Source organism: Suricata suricatta, chromosome 9 (genome assembly GCF_006229205.1).
Source record: "Suricata suricatta isolate VVHF042 chromosome 9, meerkat_22Aug2017_6uvM2_HiC, whole genome shotgun sequence".
NCBI classification, from domain to species: Eukaryota; Metazoa; Chordata; class Mammalia; order Carnivora; family Herpestidae; genus Suricata; species Suricata suricatta.
Genome location: NC_043708.1, coordinates 46,564,348 through 46,584,526, shown reverse-complemented (window position 1 = coordinate 46,584,526; position 20,179 = coordinate 46,564,348). Strand labels below are relative to the sequence as shown.

The following is a 20,179-nucleotide window of genomic DNA, read 5'->3' as shown; positions in this document are numbered from 1 at the left end:
TTGAGAGACTATTGAATACTGAAAACAAAGGGAGGGTTGAAGGGGGAGGGGGAGGGGGAAAAGTGGTGGTGGTGATGGAGAAGGGCACTTGTGGGGAAGAGCACTGGGTGTTGAATGGAAACCAATTTGACAATAAACTATTTAAAAAATGAAATTTAACATAATACACATATGGTTTAACAAATAATTATAAACAAAACATCCATGTAATACTAAGTCTAGAAATTAGTATCACTAGCACCCCAGAAGTCTCCTGTATGTGATTTCCCAATCCAATAAGCCTCACCTTAGATATGATCCATACACTGAGTTTTATAGTAATCATATCCAAGCTTTTCTTTATAGTGTGACTGCCTATGTGTGCCTCTCTGAGCAATATAATTTTATATAATTTAATCTATAATTTATACATTATATAATTATATAATTTATATAATATTGAATATAATACCAAATAGTATTGTATAAATATACAATTTATTGAACCTATTGTTTATGAACTTCAAGTTGCTTTCTGTTTGGGGTAATTAGTAACACTGTTATGAATGTTATGAACATGTACTCTGCAAACATGTGTACACATTTCACCGAAGTATATCCAAGGAATATAATTGTTGGATAGTAAGATATACATATGTTCAGCTTTAGTAATTACAATGCTAAGCAGTTTTCCAAGGTGACTGTACTACTTTACTCTCCCACTGTTGTGTGTGAGTGTTCCAATTGCTTCATATCCTTGCCCTTGTAAGGATATCTCATTGTGGTTTTAATTTGTATTTCCCTTATGACTAATGAAGGTGGGCATTTTATTGTGTTTATTAGTCATTTTGATATCATCTCTTATAAGATACTTGTTTATGTCTTTTGCTCATTCTTAAGTTGTCTTTTATTTATAATTTTTTAATAGGATAAGTCATTAGAAAATTATTTGTATTGCAGGTATATTCACTTATTTTGCCTTTTACTCCCTGAATGATATATTATGAGGAAGAGATGTTCCTAAATTTAACCTGGACCAGTTTATCAACTATTTCTATGGTTAATATTTTTAAGAAAAGTGTCCTAATAAAACTGAGTACCAAAGATTATGAAAATATTCTTCAATGCTATCTTACGGAAATTCTGTTTTACCTTTTACATTTACAGCTATAATTTACAGGTGGATTTTTGTATATGTCGGAGGTAGAAGCCCATGGGGATTTTGGTCTCATATCATTTACTAAACAAACCTTCCCTACCAACTCTACAGTGCCAATGTTTTCATATATCAGGGTTTAATATATATGGGTCTGTTGGAGATTCTCATTTCTCGTCTGTCCATTCTCATATGAATACTGCAATCTCTTACTATAGCTTTAAAATGTTTTTATATCTGGCTATGTAAGTTCTTCAGCTTTTTTCTTCTTATTCAATATTTGTCTTGACTATTCTTGATCCTTTGTATTTTGATATATGTTTTGGTATATACTTATCAATTTCTATAAAAAACTTCCCAGGATTTTGACTAGAATTGCATTAGGTCTATAACTTGAGGGAATTGATACTTTTCTAATATTGAATCTTACAATTTATGAACATGGTATTTATAAGTTTATTTTGATTGATTGAGGTTTTCTTAAGTTTTAGGCCAGGTTCTTCTAGAAGCAGAACCCACGGCAGGGATTTGGTGTGAAGATTTACTGAGAGAGTACCCTAAAGGAAAAACCTGCAAGGTCATTTGAATCAGGGTTGTAGGCTAGGGAAGGGGAAAGAGCAGAACAAGACATGACTTCAGGTAAAATGTAGCTCTGGCCTAATCCACAGGGGACTCAGCTTTGAGTCACCAGGGGTGGTGGTTTCTGCTATCCCCTGGGTTAGAGGATAGGTTGGGGGAAGGTGACATAATCTTCCAGGGGTAATGGCTTCTGTTATCCAAGGCTAAGGAGAAAGGGGACAGCCATTGTTTACAGCAAGAATTATTTTATGTCTTTTCAAAGAACTAACTCAGACTTTGTTGATTATCTATATTGAATGTTTTCTATTTTATTAATTTCTGGTTTTACCTGAATTATTCCCTTTCTTCTATTTTCTTTAGATTCAATTTATTATTTTAAAAGTTCCTAGGGGCACCTGGGTGGCTCAGTTTTAAGTGTACAACTTTTGGGTTTTGCTCAATCACGATCTCACAGTCAGGGGATCGAACCCTGCATCAGGCCCAGCACGGAGACTGCTTAGCACTCTCAATATAAATAAACTTTAAACAAAATTTGAAAAGTTCCTAGAGATGGTACTTGAATAACTTATTTCAGTATTTCCTCTTTTCTAATTTATGCATGAAAGCATACTCCACCAAAGCCACTCTTCAGCTGCATTTTCAAATGCATTTTGATTAGTATTTAGTTCAAAATATTTTATAATATTGTGACTTTCTTGACCTATGGGCTATTTAAAAGTGATTTTGTAATTTCTATACATTTGGGGATTTGGTTATGTTTGGTATTGATATCTAGCTTAATTATATCATGATTCGAGAATTCTCTCTGTATGATTTTAGTTTTTGAAATTCATTCAAACTTGCTTTATGTCCCAACATATGGCCAATTTTGGTATATGTTCCATATGCTTGTAAAAAATATGTACTGCTTTTGGTGCAGTGTTCTATAAATGTCAATTAGGTCAAGATTATTTATGCTGTTCAATTCTTCCATATTCTCACTGATTTTTTTGGTTGATTGTTTTATTGGTTACCCAGGGAAGAATATTAAAATATCTCATCATCATTTGGAGTTGTCTAGTTCTGTCAATCTTTGCTATAGCTTTTTAAAGGGTATGTTATTAGGAACATACATCTAGTAATAATGTAATTTTGTAACTTCCATGTGAACTGATCCTTTTTCATCATGAAATATCCCTTTTTTAATGCTTCTTGACTTAAAGTCAACTTTGTCTATATCCAATATTAATATACCTTTATTTCAAAGTGTTTGCATGATGTATCATTTTCTATCCCTTGACTTTAAACTTTTCTGAATTCTTGTATTCAACCTATATCTCTTGTTAGCAGCATATAGTAGGGTTTTGATTTCTTTCTAATAGTACAACTTTGTTAATTGTAGTACTTAGTCTATTTAACTTAATGTAATGATGATATATCTAGGTTTAAACCTACTTTCTTACTATGTTCTTTTCTATTTGTGTCATCTTTTTCTATTTGTGTTCTTTTGTCTCTACTGTTTTGCTTTCTCCTGACTTTCGAGATGTGTCTCCAGGAGAAAAGTGGTGTTGACTGTCAGTTTCACCTCTCTGAGATTCCCTCTTCTCTGGATCTAGACCACTCAAGACCTCATTGCCTTGGTAGGTCTCTGACATCCTCACAGAAAGGTTTTTAAAATATTTTTTTTCCAGCTTTTTTAGTTGTCTTTGACAAAAGGTTTGGTTTGTAACAAGTCTTCTGTTGTTAGAAGTGGGGAATCTTCCACTATTTTTAAGTTTGGAATTTAATTAAAAATGTCATATAACCTTAGTTTAATAGGCAAATTTATGGTTTAGAAATGTAAGAGTTCTCTAGTATCATGTTGTCTTTAAGAACCATAAGCTCTGGTGTCAGACTTGCTGGCTTTGATTTCCAGGGCTGTCACTTAACAGCTGTATAATCTTGGACTAATTGCTTTTAATGTTCTAATCGCCATATCTATAAAATGGGGATAATAATAACCTATTCCAGATTACTGTGATAAATCAGTATGTGAAAAGCATCTATAATAATAGTTCATGGGACAAAGTAAGCCCTGAGTGACCATTAACTATTTTTATATCAGTGCAGTGCCATTACTCTGAACATGACTGTTAAATTAGAAAGTGTAGGTGGTATGAAACATATGAATAGAGTAAAAGCATGGTCCTCACTCCCAAGAAGCTTCCTGTCTAGTTGGGGAGACAGGAAATTAATGGTGGATATAAAGTAATGGCAGGGATTTCCAAATGTCACCTTGGAATCAATTTCACTACTCACATTAGGAAGGCAGTGTGACATGGTGAAAAAAAGAGCACGGGCTAAGGAGCCAGACAAATTTGGGTTGAAATTTGACTTCTGCCATTAACAATTATGACCTTGGTAAGTTATTTCCCTTCTCTGAGTTTTCTCATTTTTATATAATGGGGTTGATACTGCCTACTGCCTACCCTTGTTTAGAAGATTAAATTAAATAAGATAATCATTGCAAAAGCACCCAGCTGCTAGTGGGCACTCAGTCAATGTGTGTTCTCTTTTCCCATGTTTTCTATTGCAAAGTAGAATCAGGTAAGTGCTAGTGTGGGACCCAGAACAATAATTTGAGAAGGAAGAATTCAGGGAAGGAAAGGGTCTCGTGTGCAGGTATGGTCAGTGAGGACCATAAGATAGGCTCTAAATTCTTTTCTTGAAGGTAAGGGAGAGCAGTTAGGAAACAGAGAGGAGGGGAGGATGTAAGCCAAGGCACGTGGTGGAGTGGAGCAGCTGTGTGTTATAAAATACCTGAGAGTCGTAGAAGGCTTCCATGAAAGATCTTGCACACTTGTCATCTTTCTAAATCCTCATAGCAACTTTCTGAGTTTGGTTATCACTGCCTCTACTTAGAGCTGAGTGAAATGGCGGCTCAAAGGCTTGCCCAACTGTCACATACCCTATACGAAGAGCAAATGGGACTCAATCCTACATCTTCTAACTCCAGGCAGACAGACTGGAATTGTGCAGTCTATGCAAATTGTGGCCAGATGTGGATGGGCTGCAGCCAAGATAGGAGTTCCTTGTTTTGTTTTTAAGTAGCTTGTGTGGTACTGCCAAAGCTTTGTGACCGTACATTGCACATAAATGGTCTGTGAAGGATATTTGTTTGGTGGCATTCCAGAAGGGAGGAGGCAGGGAGACCAATTAGATGCCCAACACTGTAGTCTGGGCTGGAGGGGATGATATGACACCTGAGTCTCAAGAGGTACCTCTGGCTGTTAAGGAAGAATGGGAGTAGACCGACTTGGGCCAGTGTTCGTTTTAAGGCTTTGGGCTTTGAGATGAATGGCTGAAGGGCCTCTCTTACTGAATTTCCCTCAGAGGAGTCCTGATCCCAGGGGTGGCAGAATCAGAAGACAAAGACAAAAGAAAACAAAACAAGAGATCTTGCCATTAGTTATGGGTAAGAGGAGGGAAGAGGAAGGGGCAGGAGAGGAGGCATTAGGACCTCCAGGTTGCACCTGGATGCAAATCACATGCCAGATGCTAGAAATGCAAGCCAGACAAATCCCATCAAAACATGGAAGTTTCCTGAAAATGCCAAGATTATGAGGCAGATGTTAGTCTATACTGGAGCCAGCATACCTGTTCTGTATCAGTTTCTCTACAACGACAGGAATTACTTTTTAAAGTCAGGAAACCACATTTTTAAACCTAAACATATTTTAAAACCTAAAATTCCCTTTTAAAGCACTGAGTGTTACATTCTATTCAAGAGTTTCTATCTAATGATTAAATCCTTTAAAACTAAGTATAATTTTTAAGTTCATTATATTTAGAAAGATGTTGTTCTCTATCACTACAGTTTATAGCAAGAGACTACAACAAATGGTGCATGCTGGCTGCCGGCTCTAATTTCTCCATATCATAAAGGGAGAGTGATACGCAGAACCTAAAATTGCTTCTACAAGGAATAGCATTCTTTTCCTTTTAAACTGTGAAAGCTGTTTATCTTCCCTGACCCCAGCCTACCTAGGCTCTACCCATCTCCTTCCTTTGGCAATGTCCCATTTATCATGTTGCCCTTTCCTCCCCACTCCCCTTGTGGGCACAACAAAGGAATACATATGATACTTTTCTGGTCTTTTCTCTTAGCAATCTTTTCCAAGGAATAAAATCTAAATGAAATTCAAGTCACACTGCAATGAAAATGACAGATAATAGCTTACAATGTACGCCAGGGATATTTGGACAGTAGATTCACTCATTCATCTTAAGCAAGTAGTTACTGAGTGTCTGCTAGGTACCAGGAACTTTTCTAGGTTCTGGGAATACCACAGGTTGGAAGCAAACGGTGGCCTGACCCCCTAGGAAGTATATATACTTGCTGGAGAGAGAGAAGACAAGTACACATTAAGCGGATTCTCAGGAGTGAGCAGCACCGTGACAGGGAGTGACTGGGTGGTGGGAGGGGCGTGGGAGGGAAAAGCGTTCTGACGAACCATCATCTGAGCTGAGACTTGCATAATTAGGGGCTGTCACGGGAAAAGCTGGAGGTCTTGAGCTGAGGTGGGCTCAAGCCTGGTATGTTCCAGGAACCAAAGACAGCAGGGCTTGAGGGCAGACAGGATCGGGCTTAGTGAGCGGGCAGAGAGGCAGCAACCACATTCTGTGGGGCCTTGAAGGCCAAGGTAGTGCCTTTGGAAAATGTGATGCAAATGAGGGATGTGACACAGTTGCATATCAAAACCACTGCCCTGGCTTTCCCCTGAGGTAGAAGCAGGGAGCCACACAGGGCTGTTGGCACAACCCAAGCAAGCAAAGGGTAGACTAGTCTGGGTGACAGTTGGACTGGAGAGAAATGAATGCACTGGGGATGCAGATTGGAGGTAGGGGTAGGTGACGAAGGCACAGGATCACTTAGGGTTCCAGTCATTTCCTCATAGTCAGTTGAAATGATGTTTTTTAGGACATATAAATGATTTTATTTATTGACTTAATAAAAACATGGTAAAAGCTAAGTAGGCTAACCTTCTATTTACTATAATTTGTCATTGAAGAGGAAATTCAGAATGTTTAGTATGTTTAGAATGATAATTTTTATATTTGGAGTCCTGTGGTCATTGTTAAAACTTAAATGCCCTTTTAAAGCACTGCAACATTACATTTTATTCAACAGTTTCTAATGTTTAAATCCTTTAAAACCCATTATCTATGTATTGTATACTTCCATTAGAATTTTTCACTGATCAGAATATTCTGTTTCACAACTAAACCAGTAAATTATGTTCACCACAGAAGCAATTGTTAGATTATGCATATATTACTGCTTCTTTATAAGTGTGAAAAAAAAGAGTGGTACTATTTGTATTTTAAAGATAGGAAGCAAAAACAACAAAATGTTAACAGTGATTATCTGTGGATGATGGGGACTATGTGTGATTTGCTTCTTCTTTCTTCCTTTTGGTATTTCCCAATTTTCCTACAGTGACATGACTTTTAAATTCATGAGGTTGTTTTTAAAGTTTATTATATGTAGAAAGTTGCTACTCTCTACATTACGATAGTTTATGCAGGAAGCCATAACAAATGACACAGATATAAGCCATGTTTTAATTTTTTTTCCTTTTTAAAAAATAGATTTACCGGAAACTTCCAGGATTTTTACGCACACTTATGGATGCCCTGAGAAAAGACAAAATAGTCTTCCCTAATGATGAAAAGTAAGCTAATGATGAAAAGATGTCCATTATTACTATATCTGTGGGAATCTGGGCGGGGATGTGTAAAAATCATGTGATTTACTGAATGGGTAGATGAGAATTTTTAGGTGGGCACTAAGGCTTTGGGGTAGTGTGTCCACAAATTTTTAGTATTTGATATTTCCCCAATGTCTAATTTGATGACTTTACCAGTTCAGTACTTTCTCTGAAGTCATAAACGAAGTTGTAGATTTAGGGTCTATCAGAAATCAGGAAGTTTTAAAAGAGCTGTGGAGTCCAGCCCAACATTACTTGGAGGACCCCTAACCTCTAGGCCTTATTCCTCATGTAACCAAAGCCCACCCACCATCCGGACTGCTGATCCAAGGCAAGTTCGATGACCAAAATTTGCCAGGTTAGCCTCTTGCAGCTGGAGATTGTAAGAGTGCCTCCAAATGGGCCGTTGTTATCCGTCCTTTCTCATGTCCGCACACCTGAGGGATCGAACCTTCCCAGGAGTAACAGCGAGTCGCTGGGATGGGGTGGATGGGTATCAGAATTTGGGAAGTACGGTTTGAGAAAGTTGCTAGAGTGACAAACAAGTTTTCTTGTTACAAAAACCAGGAGGTTGACCAGGAAGCTGATTAAACTTGTTGATCACATTTTCATCTGTACTGTCACTAAGAGTTCTCTTCAGTCCTGTTGTTTTCTTGTTATTTTTGAGTTTTGAGTTGTTTTATTTTATATGGTCTTCTAATTAAAATATTCCAGTGTTTTTAGTATTTTTCTTCTTCATTATTTAAAAAAAGACATAGAAATAAGTTAAATTAACTAGATACCTAATTAAATTGAGTTAACAGACGAGAGATAGTCTTGCCTGGAAAGAAACAGTTACTATATGAAGTTTATTATGTTTGAAGTTGTCATTCCTGGGAGGGAAGGAAAGAGAGATCCTGTATTTTACGGCAAATCTCATGTTTCGCTAAAGCTTTAACTCAGAAGAAGAGAAATCCCAACGTATAATTCTTGAACTGAATGTTTTTCTTCTACTTGTTCCTAGTGTTAAATTCCTGTCTTCTCCCCTTCTCATCATACACAGTGAGGATGACAAGACAGTGCCTTTGGAGTTTGGAAAAAAGGTAAACTAAGCAAGCCCAGTGCTGACTGAAACATGCCATACTTATTTCACTATTTTCTCATCTAGCCACACTTTGGTTAGAGCCCACAGGAGGGTCTCTGACATTATGAGGGACCCTCTATACCCCTAAATAGCTGTGCTGCCTGCTGTATGCAAGAAGCATTAGTGTGCGGTGCTCCTTAGCTGAAGGAGAGTCTTCGGTGGACCCTGGTTCCTCATCTGTGGATCTGCAGGTGTAGAAAGATCCCATGCCACTATGGGAACCTCCTTGTAGTCTCTCCCACAGAGGCTCTAAAAATGTCAATAAACAGAGTCAGTCCATCACACGCAGGGAGGGTGCTGGCAGAGAAGGATGAGGTCCTGTCAGTGTTCCGCATTGGCTGTGCAGCTTTCAGTTCCTCACTTGGAGAGGCAGCCAATCGGGGGAGGGAGTGGAGGCTTCCTTATCTCTGACTTAATGAGACTCCCTCCCCAAGATGGCTGCCTCTGTACCCTCTTAGGAAAATTAAACTAGAAAAACACCACCTTTGATTGTCAGCCTTTGAGTCTTTGTCGTTCTGTCCTGTGCAGCTCTATGAAATTGCACATAATGCATACAGGAACAAAGAGAGGGTCGAGATGGCGATCTTTCCTCCCGGCTTCCACCACAACTTGCTCTGTAAAAGCCCTATGCTGTTAAAAACTGTGAGGTAAGAGTTGCTTTGCTAAATGTGATTATCTTTCCCTTAAAGTCAATTACGGCTGCTGTGGCTTACTTAGACCAGGAAGTAGAGAAGGGCTGGGAGCTGAACTAGGTCCTTTTCTTTTTGCAGAGATTTCCTGAGCAAGCAGTGGGCGTGAGGGCTGAGAGGGATGGAAATCTGCAGTGAAGACTTGGTCTGAACACCACCAATGGTATATATTTTTTTACGTGAAACCGCACTGGGCTGCTTGGATGAGCTGAAGTCACTGATATTTCTACAGGTCACCTGCCATTTTAGTAAAGAGGGAAAGCATGGATGCTAGGTGCTATTGAAAGTTCTCATTTAGCTTATCTCAGTTTACTTTGTGGAACATTCTGAAACCTCACTGTAGAGAATCAGAATTTGGTAAAATTTGAATCCCATCTTAAAATGTGCGGTTATTAAACATGCTGGGGAGATTTATGAATAAGGTGGTCTGTGGCTGGGACTTAAAGGTGTAAGAAAGGCGCTCCAATGTAGTTAAATAACTTGTTTGAGTCTAGTAAATGTAAATGGAATTAGAACATTACAAGTATCTTTTAGCTTTTTGAATAGCACCAGGGAAAGTTCTAGCATGCTACTCAATCTGCCATCAAATAACAAGTTTTGGCACGCATGTAGCCCTTGTAAATTGACACTTTATTTTTAGCTCTAATACAGTCATATACTTTCCTCCCAGTGCCCAGAAATTCTCAACGAGATTATTAGCTGACAAAACAAAATTAAAGAATGTTGTAAAAGTGTATAAATTCAGTAAGAAGCTATTTTGTTTCTAGAGACATTTTACAACTTACTTTCCATTGGCTTTGTTCACCCCATTGCTAGATTCACTGGATAAGGAAATCTTGATATCTGAAGGCTCCATGTTCCAAATGTCCCTGGCGTATTCCTTAATTGTTCGGTCACTAGAGAACTTCCCTGCGGCAGCTATGTTTTTGAGTACCATTGTGTTCCAGGCCTTTGGATTCTGTAAACAACACATACATGTATATGGCCCACAGCCCGAGTGCCCACCAAACTTTATGACAAATGTTAGGCCAAGTATATCCAAGCACATTTTATGGAGAAAATGACAAGACTAAGTTGTGGTGAATCAGAAATATATTTGTTTCACAGTTGAGAGCTAGATAGCGCAGATTGTGCTTTTCTCCTATTTAGAGTATATTTAAAAGTGAAAAAAAGGGTATTTTTCATTTTAAGAGAAACCATGGATATAAATTCCCTAATTGGTAATTGTTGCTATGGTTACAGTGTTTTGGCATGCAAGCCATATTTCCCAGGCTTTTATTTTTTATTTCACCTCCCTTTAGAGGGAACATTCATTGTTTGCTAGACGCCATGACATGGGTTTTAACCTGCGCTGGCCTCATAGTTTGAAAAGCCCTACTCCAGAATGATAGCTGCTGTGCAGCAAATAATCTAATGGGAGAATTTATAGACCTACTTCTGTTGTTTTGTTCTTTCTGAAGGAAGATGCTCCAGGTGATTTATCCTGAATCCCAAATGTTCCGTTGGGATTTCAAAACAGGATCAATTAAGGCCTTATCCTTAATAAAATATATAATATCCAAATCCTATAATTTTTATATAAAAGAATATAAGAAGTTATTTATTTTACACCCTCATGATTTTGTAAAGAACTCTTAAAGTTCATTAAAAATGACCAGAGCATGACTCAAAGCCATTAGCAGTGCATTATAAGCATTCAGAAGAAAGACTAGAACTTCCATTATTCCGTAAGGTACGGCTAAAATTAGTTTATTCAGACTTCGAAAACTTACTAAAATAAGAGGAAAATAAAAATTTCCTTTTTTCATTTTAACTATTTAAATGGATAATGAATTAAACTTCCCAACATGTTTCTAACCCTAACAATATGATTACTGTTAATTTGCGCTAATGAACAAAAAAGATTGAACCAAATGCTGGGCTTTGAGACAGGCATCTCTGGATCTGGGCCAGAACATTAGCAACAGAGATCCATTGTGCAAAACTGACATTCACATTTGTCCTTGCCCTTGTTCCTATTTTCCTTCCTTGCTCAATTTATATCTCTTTTCCTCTCTTGCTATTCTACACACAGCGAGAGTGGAGATCAAGAGGAAAGAGCGGAGTTGGCCACTTTTTTGGGTCTGTTCTGGGTTCTTGGAGGCAGGCAGTGAGCCACTCAGCTGAACTTAAGGGCTGCCCCTCCTTGCTTGAGCCACTAGCTGGAATTTACTGTGGTCTATACATTTTTTGGGAACTGGGCATGACTCTACCAAAAGATAAGGTCTGTAAAGCAGCATGGACTTCAATCCTATTTTAAAACCCCGAATGAGACCTGTGGGACAACTGTAGAAACTACCCTGTCACCTATTTTGGGGAAAAAAATAAAAAGAAATGTCAGTGAAACATGTTTTTGTTGAAAGTAATCAGTCATGTGTCCAGAGGGCAGGAGAAGAGTCTATAGAACTTCGCTGTTCTGCTGTAGAATGGCTTTTTGACTTAAAGGGCAAAACTGGAGACTATCTGGGTGAGGGCAACCATGCCCAAAAAGTTCAAGGGTTTCAACTTCAAGAAAACCATCCAGGAGTCCTGGCACAGAGCCAGCCTCCTTCTATCTACTCTTCTGTAGTGTCTGCAATTACTGAAAGTCTTTCTTATCAGAGACGATCAACCTCTCCATATTTACTAATTTTCCATATTTATTAGCATTTACTAAATGCTCCTAGAGGGCTGGACTGTTTGATGTATGTGAAGGGTTACTCACATGGCCCTGGATTTTTTTTTTCATTTTTTTAGTGAAGCAGAGTCTTTCTTGTTCCTTTTTTAAATTCAAATATGAAACCTCCCCCCTTTCCATATGTTTGTATCCTAGAGAGAGCCCCACTCCATGGGTAGTCCAGGAGAGGTACTTACTGTGCCATTTTCCTAGGCTGTGGGTCAGTCCTTATCCTAATGAACTGGGGCTCAGCCTGAGAATCATCTTAGCAAGTTTTCAGACACTGATGGTGACCCTACCCACTACTGGGTCACAATCTCAGGGTGGGGCTGGCAGCTGTATTTTGGAGAAGCCGCTCCAGCAACTGTGATGTACAGTCCAATGCCTGCCACTGAGCAGTCCCCAAAGCCTCTCTGTCAAATAAACGAGTGGGTAAAATGCGTATTTAACTTGGCTTTATAACCTTAGCTTCCAGGCCATGCCTGCTGTATGGTGAGTGTTCAATAAATATTGAATGGTGATATTTTTACTTGGATATTAAAAAATGTACAATTGCTGCCTACATGTTAAATCCCAGCCTATACCTGAATGTGGGAAAAGTCAAGTTTTGATCTGAATAACCGAGATAGTTGTCTCACTTCTCTTTTTGGATTGACAGTGGGGCCCTATTATTTAGATCTAATAAAAAGAAACAAAATTTTTAAACATAGTAAACTGGGTTCTTTTTTAGGTCTCATCAATGCACTTACCATGTACAGCTGGCTGACTTTTTCTTGACACTTGACATAGGCCTCATAGTCTGCAAAGACTTTAAACCTATTTTTTGTGATTTGAAGGAAAACCAACAACAAAAAGCTTCATTAAAATATGTGTGCTAAAATTCCACATAAAATTCTGCTTTTCTTAATGTCAGGCACGGCTGGTTCACCAAACTTACATTTTGATTCACAAGAACTTTAACCAGCCCTCACAACCTTTATATGGTTCTTCCCACAAATAAGAATGCCAACATATGGATATTTCTGAAAGCTGGGTATACCAGCGGAAAGACAAAAAGAATACCAGATTTGTGGGTCTTGTTCTTAAACCTTCCAAGCACGGTTAGTAGAGAATATCTAGTATTTCTTTCTAAGACTAGGATAGCTTCTCACATCACAGAGCTATACTAATTACACTGGTGTGTTACACCTGGTTTCAGATATTCTTGTCCCCTTTTCATGGCTGAAATATCATCATCTTCTTGTGGGAACTCACCTGTCATGATAAAATAGCATGTTGATTAAGTCTTTGAAGAGGTCAGGCTGTTTGGGAGAAAAGAAGCCATTGTCGATTTGATCAATCACCAGCTTAAGCTCTGGAAGTGCCTCATAATATTCTTTTGCATCATAGCTGTGGGATAGGAGTGGGGGTGACAAGAAAAAGGTTCCATTAATATATGTGATTAACAATACACTAGACAGGTGACTGCCAAGGAAGATAATGGAATAGGAGGCCCCTAAGCTCACCTGGTTCCATATATATAGCTAGATAACTCCCACATCAGTGTAAATAACCCAGAAAGTGGCCCAAAAACTGACAGAACAGACTCTCCACAGCTAAATGTAGAGAAGAGGCCATATCAAAGAGGGCGGGAAGGACAGACACATGGTTGGGACCTGGGATTTTGAAAATCAGCAGGCTGGCTCTGTGGAGATACAGCATGGAAGCCACAGTTTGAGAAGCACCTGGGGTATACGGGAGGGATGTCAGTTCACTAATTTCACAGCATGTACTAGAGGGGCAGGGATCTTTAGGAGACTTCTCCAGGAACAAAGGAGCTGGTAGGTACTATTTCCCTTCCTGTCCCCCAGCCTCGCTACATGGATACCTACAGGAACAAGTGCTGTGCCAACACTCACTCCCTAACTTGCTAACAGTGTGCCCAGCCCCCAGGCTCCCCTGCAGATATGTCCCACCAGTCCCTCTGCTCCACGTCCCCTCGCACAGAAGAGCTGTGCAAACCCTGCTGGCACTGCCCACCTTGCCCCTGTGTTCTCCTGTGGCCCTGCCCCCTACAGTATGCTCCTGACTGGAGCCCATCCAAAGTGGTGCCACGGGCCTGGCAGTGTGCAAGCAGCCCCAGCGGGGGCCAGCACTACTCCAAAGTGACTCCTGCCCCAGGAGGAGGGAAAGAGGACCACACACAGCAGCCCCAGCAGAGGTCTGGGGGCAGACAGCTGGTCTGATTGCAGGCCTCACCCACCAATGAAAGCCTCTCAGGGGACGACAGAGGGACAGTACACTATAGATGTGACTGCAGCTCTGGCAAATGTCTGGTCTGACTCTACTCAGGCCCAAGGCAGCCCCAGACTGGCGCACTAATGACACAGGGACGAAACCCAGCCCACAAGAGGCAAAGAGCCTTGCAGACAACCGGGCTGAAGGAAAAAGTGGCTCAGCCACAACACTGGGGTGTGTGCAATATACATAGGAGATACCCCTGAAGCACAGGTTCTGGTGAACAAGGGACACTGCAGTACAGGGCACTATGCAACCTCTTCTTCACAAGGCCACTACTGTCAAGAGCAGGAGATGTACCTGTATTTTCTAACACAGACATAGACACAGAAAGTTAAAAAAAATGAGGGACAGAAGAATATGTCCCTAATGAAAGAACATAACAAGATCACAGCAAGAGACATAAGCAAAATAGAGATAAGTAATAAGCCTGATAGAGATTCTAAAGTAATGATCTTAAGATACTCATAGGAGTTGAGAAGAGTGCAGGACCTCAATGATATCCTTAACAAAGAGAAAATATAAAAAAATAAAAATGAAAATAGACCTAGGGAACTCAGTTATACCATCAAGTGTAGTAACATTTGTATTAATTATAGGGATCCCAGAAGGACATGAGAAGGAAAATGGGACACAGAATTTATTTGATAATAAATTTTATTTGAAATAGCTGAAAACTTCCTGCATCTGGCCAAGGAAACAAATGCAGATCCAGGATTCAGAGAGCCCCCCAAAAAATCAATCCAATGAGGTCCACACCAAGACACATAGTGATTAAGATGGCAAAAAACAGTAGTAAAGAAAGAATTTTAAAGGCAGCAAGAGAAAAGAAAACAGTTACATACAAAGGAAATCCCATAAGGCTATCTGCTGACTTTTCAGTAGCAACTTTGCAGGCCAGAAGGGAGTGGCATGATATATTCAAAGTGCTTAAAGAAAAAAAAAAAAACCACACAGCCAAGAATACTCTATCATTCATTATAGGAGAGATAAAGTTTCCCAAACAAAAGTTAAAGGAATTTATGGCCATTAAACCAGAAATGTTAAAATGTTAAAAAGGATTCTTTGAGTGAAAAGGAAAGACTATAAGTAGGATTAATAAAAGTAGGAAGCACAAAAGTAGTAAAAAAAAAAAGTGTATCTATAAAAATCAGTCAAAGGACCCACAAAAATGAAAGGATGTAAAGTATGACACCATATACCTAAAATGGGGGGGGGGAGTGGGAAGAGTAAAGAATAGGTTCAAACTTAAGTGACTGAACTTAATAGAGAAGCTGTATGCCTAAGATGTTATATACAAGCCTAATGGTAACCACAAATCAAAAACCAGTAACAGATATGCAAAAAAATAAAGAAAAAGGATTCCAAGTATACCATTAAAGAAAGCCAACCAACCATGAGAGAAGAGGACATGAGAAGAAAGTAACGGAGAAGAACTACAAAAACAACCATGGGGTGCCTGGGTGGTTCAGTTGGTAAATATCTGACTCTTGGTTTCAGCTCTTGTTGTGATCTCATAGTTCATGGGTTCAAGTCCTGTGTTGGGCTTCCTGCTGACAGTGAAGAGCCTTCTTGGGATTCTCTCTCTCCCCTTCTCTGCCTCTCCCCTGCTTATGCTTTCTCTCTCAAAATAGATACTCTTAAAAAAAAAACCCAACAACCATAAAGCAAGTAATAAAATGACAATAAGTACATACCTATCAATAATTACTTTGAATGTAAGTAGACTAAATGTTTCAATCAAAAGACATAGGGGGATGGAATGGACAAAAAAGTAAGACCTATCTAAATGCTCCTTGCAAGAGACATGCTTTACATGTAAAGACACATGTAGATTGAAAGTGAAGAGGGGCACCTGGGTGGCTCAGTCAGTTAAGTGTCCGACTTCAGCTCACATCATTATCTCACAGTTCGTGGGTTTGAGCCCTATGTCGGGCTTTGTACTGAATGCTTGATCAGAGCCTGGCGCCTGCTTTGGATTCTGTGTCTCCTCTCTCCACCCCTCCCCCGACACTCTGTCTCACTCTGTCTCTCAAAAATAAATAAATGTAAAAAATATATAAAAATTAAAGAAAAATAAAGTGAAAGATGGAAAGACATTTATCATGCTAATGGAAGTGAAAAGAAAGGCAGGGTTGCAATACTGACATCAGACAAAATGGACTTTAGGGGCGTCTGGGTGGCTGAGTCGGTTGAGCATCCAACTTTGGCTTAGGTCATGATCTCACAGTCTGTGGGTTCGAGCCACAAGGCCGAACAGCTACTAACGGCTAGCTCAGAGCCTGGAGCCTGTCTTTGGATTCTGTATCTCCTTCTCTCTCTGACCCACCCCTGCCTGCGCTCTCAAACAAACAAACAAACAAACAAAACAAAACAATAAAAAAATGGACTTTAAAACAAAATCTATAAAAAGAGACAAAGAGACTATATAAGCATAAAGGGAACAACCCAAAGCAGATATAACAATTGTAAATATTTATGCACTCAGTATGGGAATATCCAAATACATAAAGCAGCTATTAACAAACAAACAAAGGAAGTATTCAATAGTAATCCAATAATAGTAGGGGACTTTAAAAACCACACTTACATCACTGGATAGAGCATCCAAACAGAAAATCAACAAGGAAACCATGGCTTTGAATGACACAGTGGAATAAATGGGTCTAACAGATATATTTGGAACATTCTCTCCTAAAACAGCAGAATATACATTTTTTCAAGTGCACACAGAACATTCTCCAGACCAGATCACGTTAGGCCACAATGTAAATCTCAATAAATTTAAAAAGATCAAAGTCATACACCATCTATCTTTTCTGACCACAACGCTTTGAACCTAGAAAGCAACCAAAAGAAAAAGTCTGAGAAAGCACAAATACATGGAGATTAAATAACGTTCTACTAAACAATGAATGGTTCAACCAAGAAATCAAAGGGAATAAAAAATACATGGAGGCAAATAAAAATGAAAATACAGTAATCCAAAATGTTTGGGATGCAGCAAAGTTATTCTAGAAGGAAAGTTTAGAGTAATACAGGCCTACATAAAAAAAAAAAAAAAAAGAAAAACCTCAAATAATCAACCTAACATTACATCTAAAGGAGTTAGAAAAAAGAACAAGCAAATCCCAATAGCAGTAGAAGGAAGGACATAATAAAAATGAGAGCAGAAATAAATACTGTAGAAATTTAATAAACCCAACAGAACAGATCAATGAAACCAGGAAATCGTTCTTTGAAAACATCAACAAAATTGATAACCGTTATCCAGATTCATCAAAAAAAAAAAGAAAAAGAGAGTGAGACAACTCAAATAAAATCAGAAATGAAATGAAAGAGAAGAAATAACAACCAACACCACAGAAATGCAAAAGATTCTAAGAGAGTATTATGAAAAATTATATGGCAATAAGTTGGACAACCTAGAAGAAATGGATAAATTCCTAGAAACATAAAGCTTCCCAAAAGTGAATCAGACTGAAATAGAAAATTTGAACAGACTAGCAATAAAATTGAATCAGTAATCAAAAGACTCCAAACAGACAAAAGTTCAGGACCAGATGGCTTCACAGGTGAATTATACCAAACATTTTATGAAGAGTTAATACTTTTCTTCTCAAACTATTCCAAAAAAAGAAGATGAAGGAAAGCCTCCAAATCCATTCTATGAGGCCAACATTACCCCGATACCAAAACCAGACAAAGACATTACAAGAAAAGAACTAGAGGAAATGCCTCTAATGAACACAGATGCAAAAATCCTCAATAAAGTATTAGCAAAATGCATCCAACATTATGTTTAAAAAATCATTCACCATGATCAAGTGGGATTTATTCAGGGATGCAAGGGTAGTTCAATACTCACAAATCAATGTGATACATCACATCAAAAAGAGAAAGGATAAGAACCATTAGTCATTTCAATAGATGCAGAGAAAGCATTTGACAAAGTGCACCACCCATTAGTGATAAGAACTCTGAACAAAGTAGATTTAGAGGGAACATACCTCAACATAATAAAGGCCGTATATGAAAAACCAACAGCTAACATCATACTCAGTGATGAAAAACTGAGAGCTTTTCCCCTAAGGTTTTCCTCTAAGGAAACAAGACAGGGATGTCCACTCTTACCACTATTCTTCAAAACAGTACTGGAAGTCCTAGCCACAGCAAACAACAAAGAGAAATAAAAGCCATCCAAGTCAGTAAGGAAGAAGTAAAACTTTCACTATTTTCAGATAACATGATAAAATATACTGAAAACCCTAAAAACGCCACCAAAAAACTACTAGAACTGATAAGTCCAGTAAGATCATAGGATACAAAAATCAATATACCGGAATCTCACATTTTTTAAGTTTATTTATTTTGAGAGACAGAGAGGGAGTGTGTGCCTGTGAGCAGGGGAGGGGCAGAGGGAGGAGAGAGAATTCTGGCTTTGTGCAGTCATCACAGAGCCTAAGGTGGGGCTTGATCCCATGAACCATGAAATCATGACCTGAAATGAAATCAGGAGTTGGATGCTTAACCAACTGAGCCATCCAGGCACCCTTAATCTTGCTTTTTCTATACTAATAATGAAGCACCAGAACAAGAAATTAAGGAAACAATCTGATTTACAATTACACCAAAAATAATAAAATACCTAGGAATAAACTTAACCAAGGAGTGAAAGACCTGTACTCTGAAAACTATAAAACACTGATGAAAGAAACCGAAGATGAAACAAACCAATGAAAAGGTATTCCGTGTGTGGATTAGTAGAACAAATATTAAAATGTCCATACTACCCAAAGCCATCTACATATTTAATCAATCTATAAAAATATCAACAGCATTTTTCACAGAACTAGAATAATAATCCTAAAATTTGTACAAAACCAGAAAAGACTCTGAATAGCCAATGCCATCTTGAAAAAGAAGAACAAAACTGAGGTTTCGTAATCCTAGATTTCAAGATGTACTACATAGCTGTAGTAATCAAAACAGTATGGTACTGGCACAAAAAGTAGACATATAGATCAATGGAGCAGAATGGAGCGCACAGAAATAAACCTACAATTATATGGTCAATTAAATTTGACAAAAGATGCAAGAATATGCAATGGGAAAAAGTCTCTTCAGTACAGAGTGGTGGCAAAACTGGACCTACATATGAAAGAACAAAACTGGACCACTTTCTTATACTAACCACAATGATAAACTCAAAATAGATTAAGGACCTAAATGTGAGACCTGAAGCTGATAAAATGCTAGAAGAGAGCACAGGTAGTGATTTCTCTGACACTGGCCATAGCAACATTCTTCTATTTATGTCTCCTGAGGCAAGGGAAAAAGAGCAAAAATAAATTTTTGGGACTACATCAAAATACAAAATTCTGCATAGCAAGGGAAACAATCAACAAAATTAAAATACAACCTAGTGGATGTGAGAAGATATTTGCAAATGACATATCTGAGAAAGGGTTAGTAACCAAAATATATAAAGACTGACATCATTAATACCAGAAAGACAAAGAATCCAATTAAATATGGACAGAAGACATGAATGGACATTTCTCCAAAGACCTACAGGTGGCCAACAGACATATGAAAAGTTGCTCAACATGACTCATCATCACGGAAATGCAAATCTAAACCACAATGGGATATGACTTCACACCTGTCAGAATGGCTAAAATCAAAAATGTAAGAAGGAACAAGTGTGGACAAAGATGTGGAAAACAAGGAACCCTTATGGACGATTGGTGTGAACACAAACTGGTACAGCCACCGTGGAAAACAGTATGGAGTTTCCTTGAAAAATTAAAAACACAACTACTGTAATTCCACTACCACTTTGGTGACTGGTGGTCACCAAAGGGGAGGTGGGTGGGGGCATGGGTGACAAGGTGAAGAAAATTTAAGAGTACACTTATCGTAATGATCACCAGGTGATGTACGGAAGCG

The 20,179-nt window shown here is 38.5% G+C and overlaps 2 protein-coding genes across 15 annotated transcripts in view; one reads left to right on the top strand and one right to left on the bottom strand.

Moving 5' to 3' along the window:
• The window catches only part of ABHD12B (abhydrolase domain containing 12B), a 30,076-nt gene extending 19,864 nt beyond the window's left edge, over positions 1-10,212 (top strand). The window contains exons 10-13 of the mRNA XM_029952351.1: positions 7,325-7,407; positions 8,447-8,525; positions 9,095-9,213; positions 9,337-10,212. Coding sequence (XP_029808211.1) covers positions 7,325-7,407; positions 8,447-8,525; positions 9,095-9,213; positions 9,337-9,364 — 309 coding nt within the window. The 3' untranslated portion in view covers positions 9,365-10,212. The remainder of the gene's footprint in view (positions 1-7,324; positions 7,408-8,446; positions 8,526-9,094; positions 9,214-9,336) is intronic.
• Positions 1-20,179, bottom strand: part of PYGL (glycogen phosphorylase L) — a 77,787-nt gene that overhangs the window by 17,574 nt on the left and 40,034 nt on the right. For 10 of the 14 annotated variants that reach the window (XR_003913444.1, XR_003913445.1, XR_003913446.1 and 7 more), the window contains exons 18-20: positions 13,205-13,339; positions 12,700-12,766; positions 10,041-10,213 (exon numbers count right to left, since the gene is read on the bottom strand). Coding sequence is in view for 11 of the 14 variants with exons in the window: in XM_029952346.1 (XP_029808206.1) it covers positions 10,041-10,213; positions 12,700-12,766; positions 13,205-13,339 (375 nt within the window). In the remaining 3 variants the exon portion in view is untranslated. Of the gene's footprint in view, positions 1-5,032; positions 5,073-7,183; positions 7,919-8,124; positions 8,177-8,690; positions 8,816-10,040; positions 10,214-12,699; positions 12,767-13,204; positions 13,340-20,179 lie in introns of those variants that run through there. The other 4 variants (XM_029952344.1, XM_029952338.1, XM_029952341.1 and 1 more) reach the window with 4 other exon arrangements.